Source organism: Dipodomys ordii, unplaced genomic scaffold (genome assembly GCF_000151885.1).
Source record: "Dipodomys ordii isolate 6190 unplaced genomic scaffold, Dord_2.0 Scaffold186, whole genome shotgun sequence".
Taxonomy (NCBI): Eukaryota; Metazoa; Chordata; class Mammalia; order Rodentia; family Heteromyidae; genus Dipodomys; species Dipodomys ordii.
In genome coordinates, this window is record NW_012267402.1 from 1575570 (window position 1) to 1600670 (window position 25101).

At 36.3% G+C, this 25101-nt stretch overlaps 1 protein-coding gene across 5 annotated transcripts in view; it reads left to right on the top strand.

The window, feature by feature from the left end:
* Positions 1-25101, top strand: part of Ccdc138 (coiled-coil domain containing 138) — a 47711-nt gene that overhangs the window by 7467 nt on the left and 15143 nt on the right. For 4 of the 5 annotated variants that reach the window (XM_013034262.1, XM_013034264.1, XM_013034263.1 and 1 more), the window contains 9 exons: positions 588-715; positions 2158-2339; positions 3153-3311; positions 6809-6928; positions 10289-10366; positions 10472-10579; positions 13060-13218; positions 14936-15052; positions 19203-19395. In XM_013034262.1, coding sequence (XP_012889716.1) covers positions 588-715; positions 2158-2339; positions 3153-3311; positions 6809-6928; positions 10289-10366; positions 10472-10579; positions 13060-13218; positions 14936-15052; positions 19203-19395 — 1244 coding nt within the window. The remainder of the gene's footprint in view (positions 1-587; positions 716-2157; positions 2340-3152; positions 3312-6808; positions 6929-10288; positions 10367-10471; positions 10580-13059; positions 13219-14935; positions 15053-19202; positions 19396-25101) is intronic. The other variant, XM_013034259.1, reaches the window with a different exon arrangement.

Here is a 25101-nt window from a genome sequence, read left to right on the forward strand (position 1 = left end):
CCCCCAACCAGCCCTCCTCCCCCCATACCACATTTTTTTGATCCATTCATCTACTGGGGGGCATCTGGGTTGGTTCCATATCTTAGCTATGGTAAATAATATAGCTTATATTCTTTTAAAACAGTGCTTCTCTAGAAATTTCAATTCTGAGATTATTCGTTTTTGGAGAGAACACTTGGGATTCTATAGCTCTGTTCCCTTTTATATCACTTTTCTGTTATTTGACTTCTTTAGGGTTCCTTTTCCTCATGTTAAATATTAAATCTTTTACTAATAATAGATAATACTTGTTATATCTATCACATTCAATGACTGGGGAATAAAAAGAAGAGTTTGGCAGCTGCAGAGGATTGTACATGTGTATGTAGTTTTAAATTTGGTCTGTTTAATGTGTAGAAAAGGTGGAAAGGTGCTGGTTAGTTCGTTATCAGAATCAGTGTCTTAATTTTTACATCTTGTATATTTTTGCATTTGAAATTTATTTTTACTTTTTTCTCAGTAAGCTGTTTATATTTGAAAAGCAATTTTATCTTTTTCAAGTGCTGTAATAAATTTCCAGATTTTTGTCATAGAATTTTTTTTTAAAGCCTAGATGATGAACTGGATTCTTTTCATGATTTGAAGAAACAGGAAACAGAAGAAGAGTTAATTAAGAGCAATCGTAGAGTTAGTACTTCCCAAATAACCAAGGAATCTTTTAAAGACATAGAGAAAGGTAAAAGAAATATTCATTTAAATGATAATTTTGTTAGAGTGCATAAACCATGGTAATAACTGTTCTTAGGACTAACTATATATTTTGTGTTCTAAATTTTTATAAGCCACAAGTTTGTTACTATGTATTAAACTAAAGCATGAAATAAAACTTGCTGTTTTCCAGTTGTACACTAAAGATTCTCAATTCAGCCAAATAAGTTAACAATTAACTCAGTACTTTTATGATGTTTTCCAATACTTTTTTGTGTTGGTGTATATATGGAATGAGGAAAAGATTGTGATAGTATCTGTCTAATGCTAATATTTTGAGAAACTACTCTAAATTATTTGTTATAACTTTCTTAGCTCTGATTAGTAGTATAAGAGGGTGCCCATTGTCATTTGGGCTACAGGATTTGGAACACAGGTTGCCCTTTTGTTTACATACATTTCATCTCTCCTTTCCCTCTACTTCTGGCTTTTTGCCAGTTTATTGGAGATAAAGAGTCTTAGGATTTTAGTGCTCATTGACTTCAAACTGTGATCCTCAGATTTCAGCTTCCTGAGTAGCTTAAGGACTACAGGTATGAGCCACTGTGCTTGACTCACCCACATATAGTTTAAAAGACATAAAGAAATTACATAAATGAATCTTGTACTCATAAACAGATGTATTGAACTCAAATTGACATGTTGAATCCCCTCTATTCAAGTACTTGAATATAATAAAATTTAGATATAAAAAAAGAAACGACATAATTGTAACCATTACATAGTTCTTTAAAAATAGGCAAAACAAAGACAAAGATATAAGCAGTGGAAATTTAAGGCAATGATTAGCAGTATGATTGGGTTAATTGTTAATTTGGTTTAGTAGGAAAGGAAAATAAGATGAAAGATTTTCTTTTCTTGGCAGTACCAGCATTTGAATTCAGCCTCACACTTGCTAGGCATGTCCTCTACCACTTGAGCTATGCCTCCAGTCCTTTTTGCTTTCATCATTTTTCAGATAAGTTCTTGATTTTTGTCCAACTGGAATTCTGATTTTTTCTTCTGTATAGCTAGGATGACAAATGTGTGCCTAACACCTAACTATTGCTTGATGTGGGGGTCTATAGGCTTTTTGTCCTGACTAGTCTTGAGTCATAATCCTACAGTTCTCAGCCTCCCAAGTATTTAGTGTTAGAAGCATGAGCCACCACACCTAGCACAATAGAGATTTCTGAAGTAACTTTTCATTTTTTGGTCTAGGCTTTCAGTACTTGCATGTTTTCATACACATTAAAAGAGAAGTTGTACAAAGTGCAAAGTATTCCTTTATACTCTATGCAGATTTTCTAAGTGTTACAACATCACCATTTTTGCTATATCATTCCTTTTTTCCTTTCTAACAATACTGTAATTTTTACTTAAAGCAACTCTTCCTGAAGATTACTCTGAGAATATTTAAAACTTTTGCAGTTGCCCCGCCAACTAATGTGGCCTCATCAAGACCTCGTGCTGAATGTTGTAGTGATACCAATGACAGTCCTTTGAAACATGTCAGCTATGCAACATCTAAAGTATCAAACAGGCATAGCATACTTCCGCATCATGTAAATCAGATATATGATGAATTATTTCAAATACATCAGAAGCTACAGGTAAGTAATAAATACTAAATTGAAGATTCAGAAGTATGTTTATGTCCTAGACAAAGCATTTATAGTATTGCAATATTTGAATCTAAGGTGTTACATTTTAATTTTAAGAGGGCTTAACGCAACCAGATCCTGAGCATACCTTTGTAATGTAGGGAGGGAAAAAGGGTATGTACCTTTTGGACTGGAGACACATATTGTCTTCTGTTGTCGTCTTCTCTGAAGTAGTAGATTAAGCAATCTACAGGTGTGTGTGTGTGTGTGTGTGTGTTTCTCCTCCTAGAGAGAAATAGTTGCCCATGAAAATATACAAAAGATTTATAGACTGTAAGCAATCTACGTGTGTGTGTGTGTGTGTGTGTGTGTGTGTGTGTTTCTTCCCCTAAAGAGAAATAGTTGCCCATGAAAATATACAAAAGATTTATGGATTGTATTTAGAATTGAGTAGACAATTGAAGCTAAATTCACATTTGTACCATTTTTTAAGGTGTGTATTTTTTCTTCAGTTGTATCTAAACTGTCTTATTATTCTTATCATTTGGGCTGGGGTCATGATCAATATATTTATGTAGGCCTGGAATCTTTCAGCATGAGATGATACAAAGTTGTGAAGGTAAGAGAGTAGCTACAGGTAGAGTGTGTAGTAAAATAGTGTGGACCATGAAGTTGAAGTAAAGCAAGGAATTTAAACTATCTACATTTTCCCTAGGGAAATAGTATTGCTAAAAACTAAGTAAATCACAGTGTCAGTGGGAAGACCATAATTTGCAGAATTCGTAAACATATTTTAAAAAACACATTTACATTTTGCTTTAGTGTGAAACCACAGCACAACAGAAATTTGCTGAAGAACTTCAAAAGCGAGAAGAGTTTTTAGTAGAAAGAGAACAATTGCTTTTCAGACATGAAAATGCCTTGAGTAAAATTAAAGGTGTTGAAGATGAAGTTGTTACAAGATTTCAAATTATAAAGGAGGTAATTATGTATGATTGATTTTATTTATTTATTTTTAATTGTGAAAATACCATACAGAGGGGTTATAATTACTTGGGCAAGGTAATGAGTACATTTCTTATCAAGCATTGTTGCTCCTTGCCTCCTCCTTTGTTTTCCCTTCCCTTCCCATCCCTTCCTATCTCCCCTTCCTCCCCCCCCCAGGCCAAAGTTGTAAAGTTCATTATATTGTCTGTACATCCCATTGTTGCAGTGGGTCTACCTGTATCCCTATTTAAACAATTTGTTTTTTTCCCTTCCCCTCCACAAATTATACCAACATCAAATACAGTGAAAACAGAGGTTATACCGTGGGGGAGGGACATACAAAGCAACAAAGAAATCATCTTATAAATATGTTAGAAACAATCGCAAGAAAGAAAAAACATTTGAGTCTTTATCTTGGGGTTCATTTTGCCTAACATCAACTTATCTGACCGTTTCTGCTTGTCTCAGACATATACTAGTTTTTGCAAATAAGGGAAACCATGGGACGTATGTTTCTTTGGGCCTGGCTTACTTCACTTAATATAATTTTTTCCAAGTCTTTCCATTTCCTCACAAATGGGGCAATGTCATTCTTTCTGATGGAGGCATAGAATTCCACTGTGTATATATACCACATTTTCTTGATCCATTCATCTACTGAGGGGCATCTGGGTTGGTTCCATATCTTAGCTATGGTAAATAACGCTGCAATCAACATAGTTGTGCTGGTAGCTTTAGTATGGTCTTGTTTGTGAATATTTGGGTAAATGCCCAAAAGTGGGATTGCTGGCTCATATGGTAGCTCTATGTGGAGTCTTCTGAGGAACCTCCATACTACTTTCCAAAGTGGTTGAACAAGTTTACATTCTCACCAACAATGCAGTAAGGTTCCCTTCGGTCCACATCCCCTCCAGCATCTGTTGTTATTAGATTTCTTGATTATAGCCATTCTAACGGGGGTGAGGTAGTATCTCAATGTAGTTTTGATTTGCATTTCTTTTATGGCTAGAGAGGTTGAGCAATTTCTTCATGTGTCTATTGGCCATCCTTCTTTCTTCTTCAGAGAAGTTTCTCTTTAAGTCTTTTACCCACTTATTTATTGGGCAGTTGTTTCTTTGAGGATTTGTTGTTGGGGATTTAATTTTTTGTGTTCCAAGTATATTTTAGATATGAGACCCTTTTCCGTTCTATGGCTAGTGAAGATCTTCTCCCAATCCGTGGGCTTTCTATTGATCTTGCTAGCTATGTTCTTTGCCATGCAGAGCTCTGCAATTTCATGCAATCCCATTTGTCCAACCTTTCTCTTTGCCAGAGAGACCTAGGGTTTCTCCTATTCCATCCTGCAATGTTTTCAGAGTGTCTGCTTTAACTCCGAGGTCTTTGATCTATTTGGAGTTGATTCTGGTCCAAGGTGATAAATAAGGATCTTGCTTAGTTTTCTACAAGTGATTAACCGTTTTTGTCAGCACCATTTACTGAAGAGTCTGTCTTTCTTCCATTCTATTTTTTTAGCTCCCCAATTGAAGTTTAGATGGCTATAGGTCTGTGGGTTCATTTCTGGATTTTCAATTCTATTCCATTGGTCCTGAAGGACTGTTCTTGTGCCAGTACCAAGCTGTTTTGATTACTATGGCTTTGTAGTAGAGTTTGAAATTTGCTATTGATATTCCTCCAGCACTGTTCTTTCTGTTAAGGATCATTTTGCTATTTGGGGTCTTTTATTCCATATGAATTTTTGGATTGCCTCTTCTATTTCCTTGAAGAATGAGGTTGGAATATTGATAGGTATTGCATTGAATTTGTAACTAGCCTTGGGAAGTATTGCCATTTTCACAATGTTGATCCTTCCAGTCCAGGACCATGGGAGGTTTTGCCACTTTCTAAGTTCTGTTTTGATTTCCTTTTTCAGGTTTTTAAAGTTTTCATCATAGAGGTCCTTCACTTCTGTATGATTGATTTTAGAGTAATGTGATTTGTCCTTTTTTCTTAGATTCACTAGTTATTACCATTTTGCCATATTTGCTTCTTTTTCCTCTTCATACCTAGGCACCTTATTGTTTGAACCATTTGAAAATAATTTAGAGAATCATGATATAGTGTCTTGAAATACTTCAACATATATCTCCTAAGAATAGGAGATACATACAGTTATCATAGCAGAAAAAGAGTACTGTTTGAATAATAATATTTAATATGCAGTTCACTTTCCCAGTTGGTCCCAATATTATGTCCTTTAATTTCCTGTCCTGATAGTTCTCCTTTTTCAGAATGTTATATAAATAGGATTATTTCATGGTTTTTTCTTTAAGTTGCTTTTCAGGAGCAGTTTATTCATTATGTATCCTGCTATTTTCTTTTGAGTTTAGTCTTTATTTGTGACTTACTGTGCTTCTTGATTTTATAAACACATGTCTTTTTTCCAAATTTTGTAAATTATCAGCTAATATATCATCAAATAATTTTTCTGTCCTAATTGCTTTCTTCTCTGTTTTTTGTTCTGCAGCAAGTCATGTGTTTAGTTTGTTTGCTATAAAAGATTTCTAAGGCTCCATTCCTCTTCTTCCATCTTTTTTCTTCTGAATTCTTCAGACTCTGGGTAATTTCTACCGATCTCTAACTTCAGATTTTATTTTGTTGTTTTCTTACAAGAATTTCTGTCTTTCTACCTACCTATAGACATCAGTTAACTCACTATCTGGGTCATCTTAGAATAAACATCTATTGATTTTTTTTGATACTTAATTACTTTTTTTGTTCTTCATATGTTCAACAATTTTTAAATTTTATTTGAAGTCTTTTGGAAGTTATGTTTTATAGATTCTGTCCAGTTATAATCCTCTGTAAAATATTATTATTTAAAGCATTTATTCAGATCAACTATGTTTAGATTACAGTTCTTTTTCAGCTTCTATGGGCCATGGTACCCATCTCAGGTCAGCTTTCAAAGACTTTGCAATTTTGCATGTACCACTTAGAGGTTAGTCTGATACTAGCAATAATTCTCTAATCAGTTAATCAGTTCTTTTTAAGAACCTGCTCTGCAGTTGTCTGTCTTGTACCTCAGCATCACAGGGTAGAACTGAGCTTGATGTGCAGAATTCCACATACACTAAAGCAGAAAGATCCTCTTTCTGAACTGTTCTTCTGAGATTCTTCCCACCTCTGGTTTCCTGATTTCTTTGCTAGAAGGAATGTTTTGTCCCAGAGTTTTTGTGGAAGTTTTTGCTCCATTTCCTTAGGTTGTAGGGCATGCTGGGGCAAAACTTACAGAGAAAAGGAAAAACAAACCCAGGACTTCACCCCTTAAAGTTTGTTCCTCCAAATTTTCAAAGCAGATTTGTTTTGTTTGTGATGCTGGGAAACAAACCTAGTCCCTTTCACAGATCAGGGAGTGCTAACTGCCCTGCCCCCCAATTTATAACCATAGACTGCTTCTATAGTGTTAGTGATATAGGACCTTACATAATTTTCAGATTTTTTTCCCCTCCTAGCAACATAATGCAGAAGTTGAACATTTAACTGAAGTTCTCAAGGAAAGGAATAAAGAATGCAAGAGATTGAGATCATCTTTCGATTCACTCAAAGAACTGAATGATAATCTAAAAAAACAAGTAAGACCTATTTTATTGGTATAAAACCTAAGACCTAAGCATTATATTATATTTTAACAAATTATAAGTCAGTGTTAGAACATATGTCAGCTAGAGAAAATTTCAGCTGTGTGTGTGTGTGTATGTGTATATGTGTGTGTGTGTGTGTGTGTGTGTGTGTATGTATGTGTGTATGTGTGTGTGTGTGTGTTTGTGTGTGTGTGTGTGTTGGTTCTGAAACTTGAACTCAGGGCACTGTCCATGAGATTTTTTTGCACAAGGCTAGTGCTTCTCTACAGCTTGAGCCATAGTTCAACTTCTGGCTTTTTTTTTTTTTTTTTGGTGGTCAATTGGAAATAAGACGAAGACTTTTCTTGCCCAGGCTGGCTTCAAACTCTGGTGCTTTTCAGCTCTTGGCCTCCTGATTAGCTAGGATTACAGATGTGAGCCACCAGTACTTAGCTCATTTTGTCTAATTTTGTTAGCTTTATTATAAAGGACTTATAAATAATAAGATTTTTTTTCTTTTCAGGACAGGGGTTTGAACCCAGGCCTTTTTGCTTACTTGCCAGGCACTCACCACTTGATTAACACCCACAGTCCTGTTGGTTTCATTATTTTTTTGAATAGAGTCTTGAGTTTTCTATAGACCAGCCTACACTGTGATTCTCCTATTGCCATGTCCCACATAGCTGGGATTACATGCATGCATCCCCATTCCTGCTTTTTTGCTACTGTTTTTTTTTTTTGTCCCGTGGTGGGGCCTGAATTCTGGGCCTGGGCGCTGTCCCTCAGCTCTTTAGCTCAAGGCTAGCACTCCACCACTTGAGCCACGGTGCCACTTCTGGCTTTTTTCTTATGTGGTGCTGAGGATGAGGAATCAAACCCAGGGCCTCATGCATGCAAGGCAAGTCCTCTAACACTGAGCCACCTTCCCAGCCCCCATTCCTGCTTTTTCTTGGTGAAGATGTGTTTCACAAACTTTTTCCCCAGGCTGGCCTTGTACCATAGTCTTCCCTATCTTAATCTCCCACGTAGCTAGGATTACAGACATGAGCCAACACATCTGGCTAATAAGATACTCTGAAGCTCTTGATTCTTGTTAATCTATTTTGGTAAACAGCTGATATATTTGGTAGTTTGAAAAACTTCTTGAAAACAAGGCCATTAGTTTAAAGAAAATCAAAAGAATTATTAAATAAAAAGTCACTGATTTTTTTGGCACTGATATTCACCATAACTAATAAGTGTTTACTTGTTTAGCATGGGTATAGTATGTTAAAACATTGAACTGTAATTATATATGTAGGTGGTAAATATAGGTCAATGAAGAATTCTAAAATGACATATCAAATGTATTTTTGTGAGTTTTTTGTTGTTGTTGTTGTTTCTTTGTGCTGAGTTTGGAGCTTGAAATCAAAGCTTGAACTCAAGGCTTGAGTTCTGTCCCTGAGCTTTTGTGCTGAGTCACGGTTTTACTTCTGGCTTTTTGTGTTCTTAGGGGTAAGAGTGTCATGGACTTTATTGCCTGGACTGACTTTGAACCATAACCCTCAGATCTCAGCCTCCTGAGTAGTTGTGAAAACAAACACACACTTTTTAAAAAAAATGTCCTTTTTGCTAGTGTTTGTCTAAAGAGATGAAAATAAAGGGAGTATGTTTAGAGAGAAACAAGAATGGTTATGTTTCTATTTGATATTGTATGAGGAGATATAAATAGAATTTTAAAAATATAGCATTGGACTTGGAGACATGAATTTTAGAATATAAGTAAGCTTAGACTCTTGGAGATAAGTTGCCTCCTGGAATTCTTTAGCAAGATCTTTGTCCTTACATTCTGTTTCTGCTTTCATTTACTGTTGTATCTATTTGTTATTTGAACTCTTCTTCTTGGTAGTGATACCTCTTTATCTTATATTTTACTTGATCCAGTTATACTTCCAAGTTTATAGTTTCCTACAGTTGGGATATAACCTTAGCTGTCAGTTGTCTGTCAGAAAGACTCAGGATTAATAAGTAAATTTAGCAGAATCTCTAAGTAATTTCAATTACTTTCAATATGTATAAAATATTGTAAGTATATATATATATAAATATATAATATAATAAGCCAGGTGATGGTACCTAATGCCTGTAATCCTAGCTACTCAGGAGGCTGAGATCTGAAGATCACAGTACAAAGCCAGCCCAAGCAGGAAAGTCTGTGAGACTCTTTTTTTCTTTTTTTTGGTGGGTTGTGGGGCTTGAACTCTGGGCTTGGGCACTGTCCCTGCGCTATTCACCTCAAGGCGAGCACTCTACCACTTGAGCCACAGCTCCACTTCTGGTTTTCTAGTGGTTTTTATTGGAGATAAGAGTCTCACAGACTTTCCTTTCCTGGGCTGGCTTTGAACCATGATCCCAGATCTCTGCCTCCTCAGTAGCTAGGATTATAGGTGCAAGCCACCGGCGCCCGGCTTGTGAGACTATCTCCAGTAAACCACCAGAAAACTGGAAGTGGCTCTGTGGTTTAAGTAGTAGAGCGCTTGCCTTGAGCTGAAGAGTTGACGGACAGTGCCCCGGCCCAGAGTTCAAACGCTATGACCAACAACAAAAATATATATCTATATATCTCTCTCTATATATAAATAACATAATAAAAACTATATTTAATAGTATATATTTATAATACATTATTAGCATAAGTATATAAAATTAAATATATAAAACATTGTATATTTACAATATAGTGCATATATTAATATATAATATTGTATTTTCTATGTCGTATATTATAAATGTATAAGTAAATCAATGTATGAAAATGAAATGCCTTTTTTGTATATGAAAAAAAAAGTGTGATTTATTAAACAGTATCAAAGATAGTATTATCACAAATTGACTACCAGGAATAAATTGAAAAACTATGTAGAAGACTGAAGTTATAATAAATCATTAAAGGAAAATAAAAATTAAAAACTAAGATTGAAGACTGCTGTGTTTATTGGTGGGGAGTCTCAACATTGTGAAGGTGCCAGTTATTCCATTTATTTATGTAGTATATTAGAATCTAAATAATAACTTAGTGCGGTACATACTTCTGACATATTTTTCATATATTAGTTTGATAAAGCTTTTACTGCAGAAAACATTCAAAGTAAAATATGTTTTTCAAATTGCAGGAAGCTTACAAAGTTTTCATAGAAGGACGTGACCTTTCTTAGAAACTATTAATGTTTGAGGGGAAAATGATGATTTTCAGCGGTGACCTACTTTGTTCATGAATGCTTGTTTTTTGCCTTTGTTTGTTTAACTAGACCAATTGAGATAGTAGATTGAGAAATCCTTAATATGAACTATTTTAATGTTTATATTGAACAATTTAACTTTTCTCTTCCTTAGTTAAATGACGTAGGTGAAGAAAACAAGAAAATGGAGATTCAGGCTAAGAGGGTTCAAGCACGTTTAGATAACTTACAGGTAAGTTGTCAGCTTTTTTCTCAAATTGGTTTTTAAAATACTTGGTTTTCTATGTGTTTACTTTTCATAAATTGTTCTCTAATTCATGGGTATGTACTGTTGCAGAGGAAGTATGAGTTTATGACAATACAGAGGCTGAAAGGAAATTTCCATTCTACTCATGAAGTAAAAAGTTTAAAACAAGAAAAAGTACCAGTTTCAAAAACTTTTAAGGTATGACGTGACTGAAAATTTCTCCAATGGAAAATAGGAAATTTTCTCTTGCTCCTTTATCTTTTTTTTTAATTTAGGAAAAATTCTTTTTTTTTTGCTACAAAAGGATTCACCCTAATAATAACCATAATAATTAACCATGAAATTATGCTTTTTTGTTCAAAAGAAAAGCAATATTGAGCTATGTTTCAGGTACTGTAACAGTGACAAGCCAAAGGAACTTAAGGTTAAAGGTTTGAGCCCTTTTTTGCTTGCTAGACAGGCACTGTACAGCTTTAGCCAAACCTCTAGCCCTTTTTAGTTTGCTTCAGTTACTTTTCCAATAGGGACAGTTTTTTTCCCAGGCTAGCCTTGGTTTACAACCCTCCCACCTAGGCCTCTTTCATAGCTAGGCTTATACTGCTTACTGTTAGCTTTTTATCACTGAGACCCAACCAAATCAGCTTAAAGGAGGGAAGGTTTATTTTGTCTTATGTTTCAGAGGTTTCATCCAATAGTCAGTTGACTCCATGTTTCTGGACCTGCAGTAAGGGCAGTACATAATGGTAGAAGAATATGTGGCAGAGTAGTGCACTTCATTTCACGGCTGCTAGGGAGCAGATTGGAAGCAATGGGACAGAGGATACCCTTCAAGGGCATGCCTTCAGTCACGTACTTCTTCCTACTAAATTTCCACCACCTCCCAATAGTGCCATCAAATGATGAATCCCTGAACTCATAAACCTAATTCATTGATTAGTTGAGAACCCTCATAATGTAATCATTTTCCCAAAGCCCATTCTGTGAACTTTGAGTTTTAGGGGACATTTCATATGCAAACTTCAGCACCATCTTTAAATAACAGCTTTATTACATGGTACGTTAATCAGAATTATACAGTATGTATGCATTTGACTAAAGATTATCTTTCTGAACATCTTATCAAGTGTATTAGTATTTTATTTGGTTTATTACATAATGTGTTACAGTTTGTTTTTCCACTATTATGTTGATGGTTTCTAGTTTTGTTTTTTTTTACAGGTACTCAAAAGGTTTTAGAGGACATGTTTTCATTATTATTTGTATTTGTGTACCAGTCCTGCAGCTTGAATTGGGGCTTAGATACTGTCCCTGACCTTTTTCTCTCAAGGCTAGCACTCTATCACTTGAGCCACAGCACAGCTCCACTTCTGGCTTTTTGGTGCTTAATTGGAGATAAGAGTCTCAAAGATTTGCCGGCTTGGGCTGGCTTTGAGCTGAGATCCTTAGATCTCAGCTTCCTGAGTAGCTAGGTTTTCAAGCATGAGCTGCTGATACCCAGTTGACTTTACATGTTTAAAGAGTAATTAAATGTAACATAGTTCCTAGTTTAAGGTAAATGTATGAAAGCTGTTAAATTAGCTAAAAATGTGATTTGACAAAGGCAAACAGAGATAGGAACATATTTCCAGTTCACAAACTTTCATTTGAAGTAAGGAATCAGATTTCAATCTAAAGTACATATGCATGGTCAAGGATGGCTTTGGTGTGACATGTGGAAGTTTTATTAGGAAACAGGCATCTACCAAAGTAATTTTTAAAAGAAATTCTTTTGTTGCTGTGGGATTGTTGCCAAGTGGCAATAGTCATTATGTAATGTTAGTCTGAAGGTCAGGGTGGACAGTTTCCAAGTGAAAATAATATTAAATATAAAACAGCTATTTTTGTTACGTTGGGACTGTGAAATCATTCTTGGAGCAGGTGACTTTTTTTGTCCTGCGTTTCAGTTCTATATAACTTGGGATGATATTAATGAGTCCATTTTGCATAATAGATTTTCACAAAGGAATACTGAATTCTACAGTTAAATTTAAACATTTTTGAAGTATTCTGTTCTTCTTTTTCTTCCTATTTGCTAAGCTCTCAGAGAAAAGGATTTCAAGCTGGGGAGGAGGGATGATTGTATATTATGATTATGGGTACTATAAGACAAAGAAAATAAAAGAGCAGAAGTAAATATGAAGGCCCACAGATGAATTTTGGAAATATTTACTGAAATCTTCTAAGTTAGCTTTATGCTCTTGCATTAAAGGTAGTTTTATTTTTCTGTCTTATCAAAGTTAAAGAACTCTTTTTTTTAATGTTTTTTTTATTGTGAAAATACTGAACAAAGGGGTTACAATTACATGGCAAGATAATGAGTACATTTCTTATCAAGCATTGTAGCCTCCTCCTTTGTTTCCCCTTCCCATACCTTCCCATCCTCCCCCTAGTTAAAGAACTCTTAAGGAATTCTTTTTTTTTTCCCCAGACAGAATCTTTTTTTGATAATCCAGGCTAACCTCTAACTTAGGATCTTTCTGTTTTTGTTTCCCAAGTGCTGGGATTATAGCTGTGTACCACCACACACAGCTCACCATATTCATCTTTTTTATTCTATAGTCACTCGTGAATTTCAAGGTTGGTCTTTCAACTTTTAAGAGGTTATGAACTGAAAAAAATATTTAATTTTTGACAAATAGGGACCAGTTAATGGACAAGTATATGAACTTTTAATTGTCTTCATGGACTGGATATCAGATCATCACCTTAGCAAAGTGAAACTTGAAGAATCTGGTATAGATGGTGAAAAGCCATTACCCAAGTCTCAGAGAAGTGATATTCAAGAGAAATGTATAAAGGTTTGTTCTTTCTAATTTGAAATATTTGATTTATTAGATGCAAGATTAAGCAAAAACCTCTTTTTTTTTTTTTTCTTGGTTGGTTGTGGGGCTTGACCTCTGGGCCTGGGTGCTGTCCCTGAGCTTTTCAGCTCAAAGTGTGTGCTCTACCACTTGAGCCACAGCGCCACTTCCAGTTTTCTGGTAGTTAATTAAAGGTAAGTGTTTCATGGTCTTTTTGCCTGGGTGGCTGTGAACCATGATCCTCTGATCTCAGCCTCCTGAGTAGGTAGGATTACAGGTGTGAGCCATCTGCCCAGGTGTCTGGCGTTTTTGTTTGATTTTTGTTGTGGTGGTGGTGGTGGTGGGGCTTGAATTCTGGGCCTGAGCACTGTCCCTGAACTCTTCAACTCAAGGTGAATGCTCTACCACTTGAAAATTTTTTGTTTTGTGTTATTAGGGGTTCTTGCTGAATAACCTTAAATTCATTATGTAATGTACACTGGCTTTGAACTTAGGATTCTACTGGTTTAGGCTCTTTAATGCTGGGATTAAAAATGTATATTACCAAAAAAACAAATCAATAACAAAAACAAACCCTCATAATACGTATATAGAAAGTAGATACGTATACAATACACTCATATTCTTTATTTTACTGAGTGGATATTTAGTTGTCTTAAATATTTCCCTGTTACTAGATATTTATAGGTTTATTCTCTATATGTAAATATGTTTACATACATATATACTTGAAAAGTTATATATAGTTCATGCTGGCTTGAACTCATAATCTTATTGCATCTGCCTAAGGTCTGGGATTATAAACATGTACCACTATTCCCAGTTTAAAATAACATATTTTTGGAGCAAAGTTCATCATCTTTTAAAGTTTTTTAAAAATTAGTTTTACATATCGACATATTATTAATGTATTTTTAGGTGTGGAAAGTGGAAAGTAAATATTACTTTGATTTTTAAAGTACAGCCTTTCTTGTATTATTTAAAAGATATCTTTATAGCTCTTTCAGTGAAAGTATAGACACATTTTATGTAAATGAGATCTTGCTCTTTTGTAACCTTTTTTCTAGACTATTCCATAGTGATGAAAATACCTATGTAGTTCATTTTTAATTGATTTATTTAGATGGTATTGGGATTTAAATTCAGGTTCTAGCATTTGCTAGGCAGGCACTCTACCTCTTAAGCCAGGTCTCCAGACTTACTCTGCATTGTATTTCAGATAAGGTTTCATATTTTGGTCCAGGATCAGCCTAGGGCCTCAGTTCTCCTACTTGTAGCTTCCTAAGCACTCGGACTTTTAGTCACATTCCATCACATTTAGTGTATTGATTGAGATGGGGAAGCATGTCTCACCTTTTGTCCTGGCTGGCATTGATATTCACTATCTCCACCTTCTGAGTATCTGGGAGTATAGGCATGAACACTATGTTTGGCCTTAGATTATCTTTTTTAATGGCTATATGTGTACAATAAATTTAACTTTTAAGCTTCAAAAATATTTTTGCACAGATTGATCTTGAATCTTACATGTGTTGTTTCTGGATGAAAGGAAATATATATTTAAAGTTACAAATACATGTTGACAAATTGTATGACATAGGGATTTAAAGAAAAGGTTTTCTGTTTGAGAACTTTAGTTTGCTTTTAGAAAATTGTGGTTGATTTCAGATATCTAAACATGCAGTGCCTGTGTTTCCCATGATTTTATCTCTAGCTTTTACCTTTGATGACAGAGCAGCTACAGTGGATGCCATTTATCAATACCAGATTTCATGAGCCTTTTGTGAAGTTTATATATTGGTCCCTAAGGCAACTGGATGCAGGAACACAGGTAATTGACCTATCATATTCCATTTATTCTCTTGATCATGATTTTACAGGAAAAAAAAAATATATACACATAGCTCGTGTTCTCTGTATATTTGAGAATATTCTTGACTATACTATAAAGTATCTTGTTGCAATTTTGATTGAAGTAAAACCTGTTTATCAATTTTAGAAGAATGCCAAGTCTTCCAGTTCATGAACAAAATGTCTCTTCATTTACAACCTAAAAACATAGTACCAGAGATTAAATTCAGGGCCTTAAACTTACTAGGCTGGTTCACTTGAGTCATGCGCCTACCTCTTTTCTACTTATTTTTCAGACATGTTCTGTCATTTTTGTGTTTCTTTTTTTCTTTTTTTTTTTTTTTGTGCCAGTCCTGCGACTTGAACTCAAGGCCTGGGCACTGTGCCTGAGCTTCTTTGCTCAAGGCTAGCACTTTACCACTTGAGCCACAGTGCCACTTCTGGCCTATTCTGTTTATGTGGTACTGAAGAATCAAATCCAGGGCTTCATTCATTCTAGGCAAGCACTCTACCACTAAGCCACATTCCCAGCCCCATGGTTCTGTCATTTTTTCCCAGGGCCAGTCTCAGTCCTTGATCCTCCTATCCATGCCTCATATATAGTAAGGATCACAGGCACACATTACTATGATTGTTGAAATTGGGTCTCAGTGACTTTTTTTGTTGTTGTTGGTCATGGGGCTTGGACGCTGCCTCTCACCTCTTTAGCTCAAGGTGAGCACTTGAGCCACAACAATAATTCTGGTTTCCTAGTTGTTTATTAGAGATAAGAGTCTCACAGAGTTTCTTACCCAGGCTGTCTTTGAACCGTGATCCTCAGAGCTCAGCCTCCTGAATAGCTAGGATTACAGGTGTGAGCCACCAGCTCTTGGCTGTCAGTGACTTTTTCCCTGAGCTAGTCTCATATTGTTATCCTTCAGATAATCTGCCTTATAAACATCTAGTCTTACAGAGTGAGCTATTGTACCTAGCTCATTAACTTCCTTCAATCCTTTTTCCTTTTTAATTTGTTAGCCATTCCAGCCATTGAGCATCTTTGGATTCAGCTATTTGAAGAGTTATGGCTTGTGGAGGAGTATAGTGCTTTGTTTGTTCCTGTTTCTTGTTTCTGGTTTGTAATTTGCATAGCTGTTGGAAAAGGGATCACTTCTCGTTTTAATTGTAGGATTTCTTAGTGTATACTCTTCCCATGGGAGCTCAGTACCCAGTACTACTTACTAGAGAAGAGAAAACCAATTGTCCCCCACTAACATCACTATTCTGGCTGCTCTGTATGCTGGTGATGGAACTGGCTAGTTGAAGGTCATTTGTCAGCTTAAGGGCTGCATTCACTTTGTGATATTTCTGAGATGTGTACACTGCGCTTTGATCAAATTTACCTCTTCTATTTTACTCTTATAAACTTCCTCTCTCTTCTGCCTTATTTCAAACAGTATTTAGTGGGTTTCATTATGCTATCTTAATAAAAATATAAAGTACTTGGATCATGTTCACTTCCTGCACCCATTTTTTCTCTTCCCCCCTCCCACTGGATTCCTTGTCATTGGTCCCCATCCCCAACAGTTCCCCTTTTACCATCATTGCTTGTTAGTATTATAACCATTTTATGTCTGTGTTCTACATTTGAGAAAAAATGAGATACTTGGCTTATCTCACTCAACAGGACAATCTCCAGTTCTATCACTTCAAGTGATATAATTCTTAGTGTCCAAATAATACTTCACTGTGTATATTGTTCCACATTTTCTCTATCCATTCATTGGTCGTTCTTGGTTATTGTGAAGTAGTGCAGTGACAAGCATGAGTGGATAGATATCTCTACCGGGTTTTGTATTACATTCTAGCTATATGCTTGGGAATAGAGCAGCAGGTTCAGAAGATGTTCTATTTTTATTTTTTGAGGAACCTCCATTCCTGTAGTTGGCTACACTAGTTTATATTTCTATTAACACTGTATGAGGGTTCTTTTCCAATGCATCCTTACCAGTGTTTATTTTCTTGATAATTTCCATTCTGACGGGAGTGAGATAGAATCTTGGTGTCATTTTGTTGTACATTTCCTTTATGGCTAAGGATGTTGAGCAAATTTGTCCCTGTATTTATTGGCCATTTAAGCAGCATGAACTAGCACGAAAGCAGACAACATAGACCAGTGAAACAGAATAGAAGACTTAACACAGCTACAGCCATCTGATTTTTTGACAAAGGAGCCATAAATATATGTTGGCAAAAGGTGCTGTAAAAACAGAAAGCTGAAGTTCTCTCATCGTGTACAAAAATAGGTCTTAGGCCTGAAACTGTTATTGCTAGTTTCTTTCTCTCTCTTCCTTCCCTCTCCCCTCTTGCCACCCACATTATAAACTTTAGATTTCTTAAAAGTAATTGTACTCTCAGTGTGGGTCTTTGTGGATTTATCCCATTTGGGATTTGCTCATCTTCAGCCTCTATGTATGCATTTTGCCAAATTTGGGGAGATAGTGTTTTTTCTTTTTCCAAGAAATTTTAGTCCTACCTGCATTTCTTCTACTTGAGGAAATCTAACATAGTTGGATTTTTATTTATTTTGGTTATTTTTTTGTTTCCTCCCTGAAGCTTTTATTTTTCCCAGTTATTTTTGGTTATTCAGATTGGCTATATTCTGTTGTTTTATTTTCCCACTAAGTGATTCTTTTTTTTTCTGCCTCCTCCATTATGCTACAGAAGCTTTCCACTTAGTTTTTTCTTTTCTTTATGCTATTTCTAGTTTAAAATTTCTCTTTCATTCTTCTATATTTGTTAGTACTTTTCTGTTTCTTTGATGGGATTTACTAAGTGTATATAGGAACTCATTTTATCATGGCTGCTTTAAATGCTTTGTCAGCTCATTTTAAAATCCTCCTGGCATTGACAGGTATTACCTTGTTTCATTTAGTCTCATCTCTTTCTCGTTCTTGGCTGGGTGTGTGCTTTTAGACTGAGTACTGGGGATTTGGGGTCTAGATTGTTTTCAGTGTCCAAAGGTAAAATCTTGGTGACAATTTTCTCCCTGTTGAGTTAGCAAGAAATTTTAAAAATTATCCATACAATAAAAAAAAACAAAAAATAAAAACTGATTTACTTTACCGTTAACAGCCAAAAACAATTTTAAAATATTTTATTGTGATTTTAATTCAAGGTTTAAAAACCTATATGTTTCTATTCCTTAATGATATTAAAATCATATTGGTAGTGTATTTTAATTAGGTTCCATTGTTAGTACCAGTCATCACGCAGCTATTGGCCTTTGTCCTTAAAATCACCTCAGTATATCTTTCTAATATTAGCTATATAAATTCAAAAGATAAAACCTGTTATCTACACTGAAGAACCAGTATTGAACTGGAAATTAGTTGTTCACAAGCTTCCCATGCAAATGTGGGAAATCCATTATAACTGTAACATTTAAAAGTTGGATCATAAAAATAGAAACTTTTAGTGACTTAAGCATTCCCATATACAGCAGTTTCAGTAGGTCCTTAAAAAAATGGTAGACTTTCACTAAGTACTGTCATTTTAGAAATCTTTCAATGCCATTGTCTTTGTATAGGTTTTCTTTTTTTTTTTTTTTTTGGGTCCAGTTGTGGGGCCTGAACTCTGGGCCTGGGCACTGTCCCTCAGCTCTTCAGCTCAAGGCTAGCGCTCTACCACTTGAGCCACAGCGCCACTTCCGGCTTTTTTTTTCTTTTTGCTTATGTGGTGCTGAGGAATCGAACCCAGGGCCTCAGGCATGCAAGGCAAGCGCTCTACCACTGAGCCACCTTCCCATTGTCTTTATTTTGCCCATTTTCTTATTTCAGTCTATTCTCCAAGAAAACTCTCCATGTTTGTAACCCAGTAGTTTATTCTTGAAATTGTTAATAAGAAGAAGACATGATCTGGATGATCACTTGTAAGCATGTATAGTTAGATGCAATTGAGAAGCTGGTTGTGAGTGATGGTAGAACAATGGTGAACTCAACATAAAGCTTAACCCTGTTTCTTTGATATTTCTCTGTGCTAGAAAAGATAGCATGAACTTAAGTTCTTACTAAGATTGTATTTTTGGTGGGGGGGGGCGGTCGTGGGGCTTGAACTCTTGGGTTGGGCGCTGTCTAAGATTCTATTTTTAACAGCATTCAACTATGACATCAACATTGAGGAGATTGGGTGAGGACATATTTAAAGGAGTGACAATTAAAGGAATTCACGATACTTCTTTAGAGCATTCTGTGGAGAACAAACCAAAGACAGCTGCTTTCTTTAAAAGTTCCAGTTTGCAATTGAGATTTTTATCAACCTTAATTGTTCTCAAAACAGTCACTCAAGGTAAGCTTTCAAGGGTGTTTATAGTATAACTTTGTTATACAGCTTGGGGAAAATACCTGTATAATAAAGCAAGTAAAAAAACTTGTTTTAAGCAAGTAAAAAAACTTGTTTTATGTACTGAATTTGAGAAAATAAAGTCCTTAGTTTGAAAAGGTAGGGATAGAATAGCTAAAAAAGTTAGCAAGATTGTGTCTTAAAAAACATGCTGGGGATAGTAATTTATGCCCATTATCTCAACTACTTGGGAAGCTGAGGTACGAGGATCAAGGTTTGAGTCTGGCCAGGACAAAAACACTAGCAGATCCTATTTCTAAATAAGAAGGAATGGGGACATGGCTCAAGTGAAGTAGAAGGCCTTGAGTTAATCACTGTGCTATACTGAATCTCTGAAATGAAATGTGTAATGGAGTCTTATAGCCATTATACTCATAAAAGTAAAATGATATAATGTACCACTGTGAGGTACATTATGATTTTCATTATACTGTCAGTTATCATTTTAAGGTTCATTATGCTCACAGGTGCCACTGAATGCACTATAACTTTTAATGGGATTCATTGTGAGGAAATCATTTAAAAAGTTAAAAATTTAAAATGTTAATGTGCTGCTTGTAATAGTATTAAGGGAAAATAACTGACAAACCACAACTCGAATGGTAAAGGAAATGAATATTAACTGAGCTCTTGTACTGTTGCTAATATTGTTTCAGTCCCTGTTCTTGTTTGGTTGTGAATTATTCACTGTGGTTAATCTTTGTCTGATGGTACTGTGAGTTGATTTCAGGGCCTTGCAAGCAAGCATTCTACCATTTGAGCCTCTTTTTTTTTTTGCTTTTAGTTATTTTTAGATAGATTCTTTTGCTTTTGCCCAGACTGACCTCTGAATGTAGTTCTTCTACCTTCATCTTCCTAGTAGCTGTGACCACAGCCATGAACCATTGTACTAGTCTTGTTTTAGAGATTAAATCTTATTAATTTTTTGCTTAGATTGGCCTCAGATTATAATTCTTCTGTCTCTGCATCCCAAGTAGCGGGGATTACAGGTATGTACTACTGTACCCAGCCCTAGCCAGTGCCATTTTTACAGAAGAGCAAACTAAGGGTCAGATCTTTCTTAACCCCAAATATTGGACCCTTAAGAGTATCATCATGAGGATGGTACAATGTTTTTTTTCATTAACAGTGGCCATTTTTTCTGGGCTGGGCTCCCTTGCTCTTCACTGGCCTCTCTACTGGACCAGGCAGGAGAATGCCTAGTAGAACAGTGGGAGATACAAGTGCTAGATGTCTGACTGCATGGAGTCCTTGCAACTACACTTTTGGTCAAGGTTAGCCCAGAGTCCAAAGAAGGGTAGTGGAGCTTACCTTTTGATGAGAGTTGCTGCAGAGAGTTTCTAATCACCTTTAAAATCTACCATATAGCAAGCACAAAAAATAAAATCATACTAATTGACAGTATAACTGTTTTTGCAAAGAATTAAAATAATTTAACATTTAAGTGTCAATATTTTATATATGTATATTTTATATATATACATACATATATACATATGTGTGTGTGTGTGTGTGTGTGTGTGTGTGTGTGTACATATCCAGTCTAGCTGCTGAAGAAGCTGAAATTTGTAATCCTAAATACTAAAGAGGCTGACATATGAGAATTGTGGTTCAAAGCTGCCAGGGCAGGAAAGTCTATGAGACTCTTATCTCCAATTAACCACCACAGAGCTGGAAGTAGAGCTTGGCCAAGTGTTAGAGGGACTAGCCTTGCCAAAAAGCTGAGGGATAGTACTGAGGCTCTGAGTTCAAGCCCCAGACCAGCACACACACAGAGACATACACAGACACAAATTAGCATATATATGGAACTAAATGTTTTGGTATTGATAACTAAAATTTTAAAAATAATTCTTTACTGTCAGGCATGGTGGCCATGTCTATAAGCTCAGCTGTTTAGGAGGTGGAATCAGGAGAGGGAAAAAATTAGTGAGATCCCATCTCAACAAAAAAGCTGGGTGTAGATACACATACCTGTCTTCCCAGTTACTTGTAAAAAGTAAGATTATGGTCTAGACTGGATGAGGAAAAAAAGTCAAGATCTGGACTAAAAATTAACAAAGCAAAAAGAGCTGGAATACCACCCATGTGTAGAGTGCCTACCTAGTAAGTATAAGACCCTGAGATCAAACTCTATTACCAAAAAAAAAAGTGCTCAGGAAGTTAAATTGGTCTCATTTTTAGAAAGTCTTTAGAATTAGAGAAATTAAGATGAAATCATAATTTATTTTTAAAAATAAAGCCACCCTTTAAAAATAATCAACTACCCATTATAAACTATAAAATGACAACTTTTCTATGTGTATGTGTGTGTATGTGTGTGCACACTTGTGCATGTGTGTGAGCACACCTGTTCTAGACTTGAAGTCAGGGCCTAGATACCGTCTTTGAGCTTTTTTTTTTTGTCCTGGGGCTTGAATTCAGGCCTGGGCACGATCCCTGGCTGCTTTTTTTGCCCAAGCCTAGCACAGCTTTTTCTGTTTATGTGGTGCTTAGGAATTGAACAGGTCTTCATGCATGCTAGGCAAGCATTCCCATCCAAGCTCTTTTGCTCAAGACTAGCACTCTACCACTTGAGCCACAGCTCCATTTTAAGCTTTTTGGTCATTAATTGGAAGTAAGGAATTGCACAGACCTTCCTGCCCAGGCTGGCTTTGAACCATGATCCTCAGATCTCAGCCTTCTGAGTAGCCTGGATTATAGGTATGAGCCATGAGCACTGGCTTTTTAAAAAATGACACTTTAAGCTTTCAATCCTAAATGGGTCCAAAACAAAGAAGGTTGGACACCAGTGACACATGCCTATAACCTAATTATTCAAGTGTCTGAGACTTGAGAATTGAGATGTGAATCTTGCCTGGTAGACAAATAAATCCCTGAATCTCTTTAGTTAACCAGCAAAAAGCTGAAAGCAAAGGTGTAGCTCAGTACAAGACATTAGGTGGAAAAACAAACTTTACAACTTTAGCGAGGGTGGGGGGATGGGAAGGGGAAACAAAGGAGGAGGCAACAATGCTTGATAAGAAATGCACTCAAAGCTGGTTGCCCCTGGCTCATGCCTGTAATCCTAGCTACTCAGGAGGCTGAGATCTGAGGATCACGGTTCAAAGTCAGCCCAGGCAGGAAAGTCTGTGAGACTCTTATCTCCAATAAAACCACTAGAAAACTGGAAGTGGCGCTGTGGCTCAAGCAGTAGAGCACTCACCTTTAGCTGAAGAGCTGAGGGACAGCGCCCAGGCACAGAGTTCAAGCCCCACAACTGACAAAAAAAAAAAGAAAGAAATGTACTCTTTGCCTTGCCCATGTAATTGTAACCCCTCTGTATGGCATTTTTACTATTTAAAATAAAAAAGGTGTAGCTCAAATGGTAGACTGCTAGCCTTGAGCAAAAAAGCCAAGCAAGAGTATGAGAACCTGAGTTGAAGCCCGAGTACCAGCTCAAAAACACTTAGTATTCAACTGACTTAAACTTATCAGATGATGTAATTTTTTTTGTTTTTTGTCAGTTGTGAGGCTTGAAATCTGTGCCTGGGCTCTGTCCCTCAGCTCTTCAGCTCAAGGTGAGCGCTCTACCACTTGAGCTATAGCGCCACTTCCAATTTTCTGGTGGTTTATTGGAGATAGGAATCTCATGGTCTTACCTGCCTGGGCTGGCTTTGAACCGTGATCCTCAAATCTCAGCCTCCTGAGTAACTAGGCTTGTAGGCGTGAGCCACTGGCGCCCTGGCTAAGTGAAGTAATTTTGTATGAAATACAGAAGGTGGCACCATGATAAAGTTTATTCTTGTAAAGAATCGAATTCAAGGTCCATTTATATACTTTTACCAGCATCACACACACAAAAAAATCTTAATAAGGCAAGTCTGAGTAGAATCTTAACAATTTTGCTTAACTTAATATACATTTGTTTACAATGTTTATTATTTTTATTTATTTTTGTGCTGGTCCTGGGGCTTGAACTCAGGGTCTGGGTGCTATCCCTGAGCTTTTTTACTCAAGGCTAGCGCTTTACCACTTGAACTGCAGCTCTATTTCTGTTTTTGGGGATTTTTTTGGTGGGGGAGGGGGGAGGTTGGTGATAAGAGTCTTACAAACTTTTCTGCCTGGGCTGGCTTCAAACCTTGGTCCTCAGGTCTCAGCCTCCTCAATAGCTATGATTATAGGCATGAGCCTTCTATGCCTGGCTTACAGTGTTTATTATTTACTACAAGATCAAGTGGTGTTTCTTGACCTAAATTCTACCAAAAGTAAAAATAGAATACACTGTAAATGAACCCTGAGGCCACAGATACTCCTCAAAATTCATATATATATATATATATACACACACACACACACACACACACACATACATATATATACATATATATATATATATATATGTTTTTTGGTCGGTCATGGGGCTTGAACTCTGGGTCTGGGCACTGTCCTTCAGCTCTTCAGCTCTTCAGCTCAAGGCTAGAGCTCTACCACTTGAGCCTCAGTGCCACTTCTGGCCTTTTCTGAGGAATCGAACCCAGGGCCTCATGCATACAAGCCAAGCACTTTACCACTGAGCCACCTTTCCAGTCCTCATATATGTCTTAATAACATGTAAGTTATTCCCAACTTCAGGTTTCTAATAATTAGGATTTGGTTTGTTTAATATTTTCTTTGATGGTTCTTTCTATACTTTTAGTAAAATTTGAAGGCACTCTTAAGCAGAAATGTTAGTAGAAAAAGTAACTTGGTAGTTTATAAACAGTAACAGTTTCTTGTTCCTTTGAATAGTATTTTATAGGAAGAGTTTTAGGAAACAATTATTATACCCTTGCAAGACTGGAGGTATAGCTCAAGTCCTAGAGCACTAGCCATGAGTGAGCACCAGCCATGAGTAAGCAAGCCAAGCTCAGATTGGCTGAGATTTTTTTTAGAGAAATGTTAGAGATTTCTTTTGGCTTGGTTTTTTTGTAGACCCAGGGCCTCAAGATCTCACATTCACCAAGTATAAGGTCTTGAGTTCATGATTCAGTATTGGCATGCACAAACAACCCCTCCCCCACCCCCAGTGTAATATATACATATCTAATACTTTATTTGCATTAATCCTAGTAAAACTAATACAAATCATCCATGGATCATCTTTAGAATTTCTGTGACTTGGATTCAGGAGACACCATTATAATGCTGGCCTTGGTAAAACTTGTTGCCATTCTTTTTTTTGGGTCCTGGGGCTTGAACTCAGGGCCTGGGTGCTGTCCCTGAGCTGCTTTTGCTCAAGGCTAGCACTCTACCACTTGAGCCACAGCATCACTTCTGGCTTTTTTTGTTTATGTGGTGCTGAGGAATCAAACTCAGGGCCTCATGCATGCATGTGAGGCAAGCACTCAACCACTGAGCCACCTTCCCAGCCCTGTTGCCATTCTTAATGGCAGATATATCACAAAAAGTAGCGCACGAGCATTTCTAGTCTTCTGATGTTGTCTTAGAATGGACTGTTTGCTCTTTAGTAGGAGACAGAAAACCTTATTTAAAGCTCATTTTAGCAAATTTGTGTAGTTATATTTTTTTTTATTTTATTTTTTTTATTGTAAAGATACTATACAGAGGGTTACAGTTACATGAGTGAGGTAATGAGTACACTTCCTCTTGAACATTGTTAGCCCCTCCATT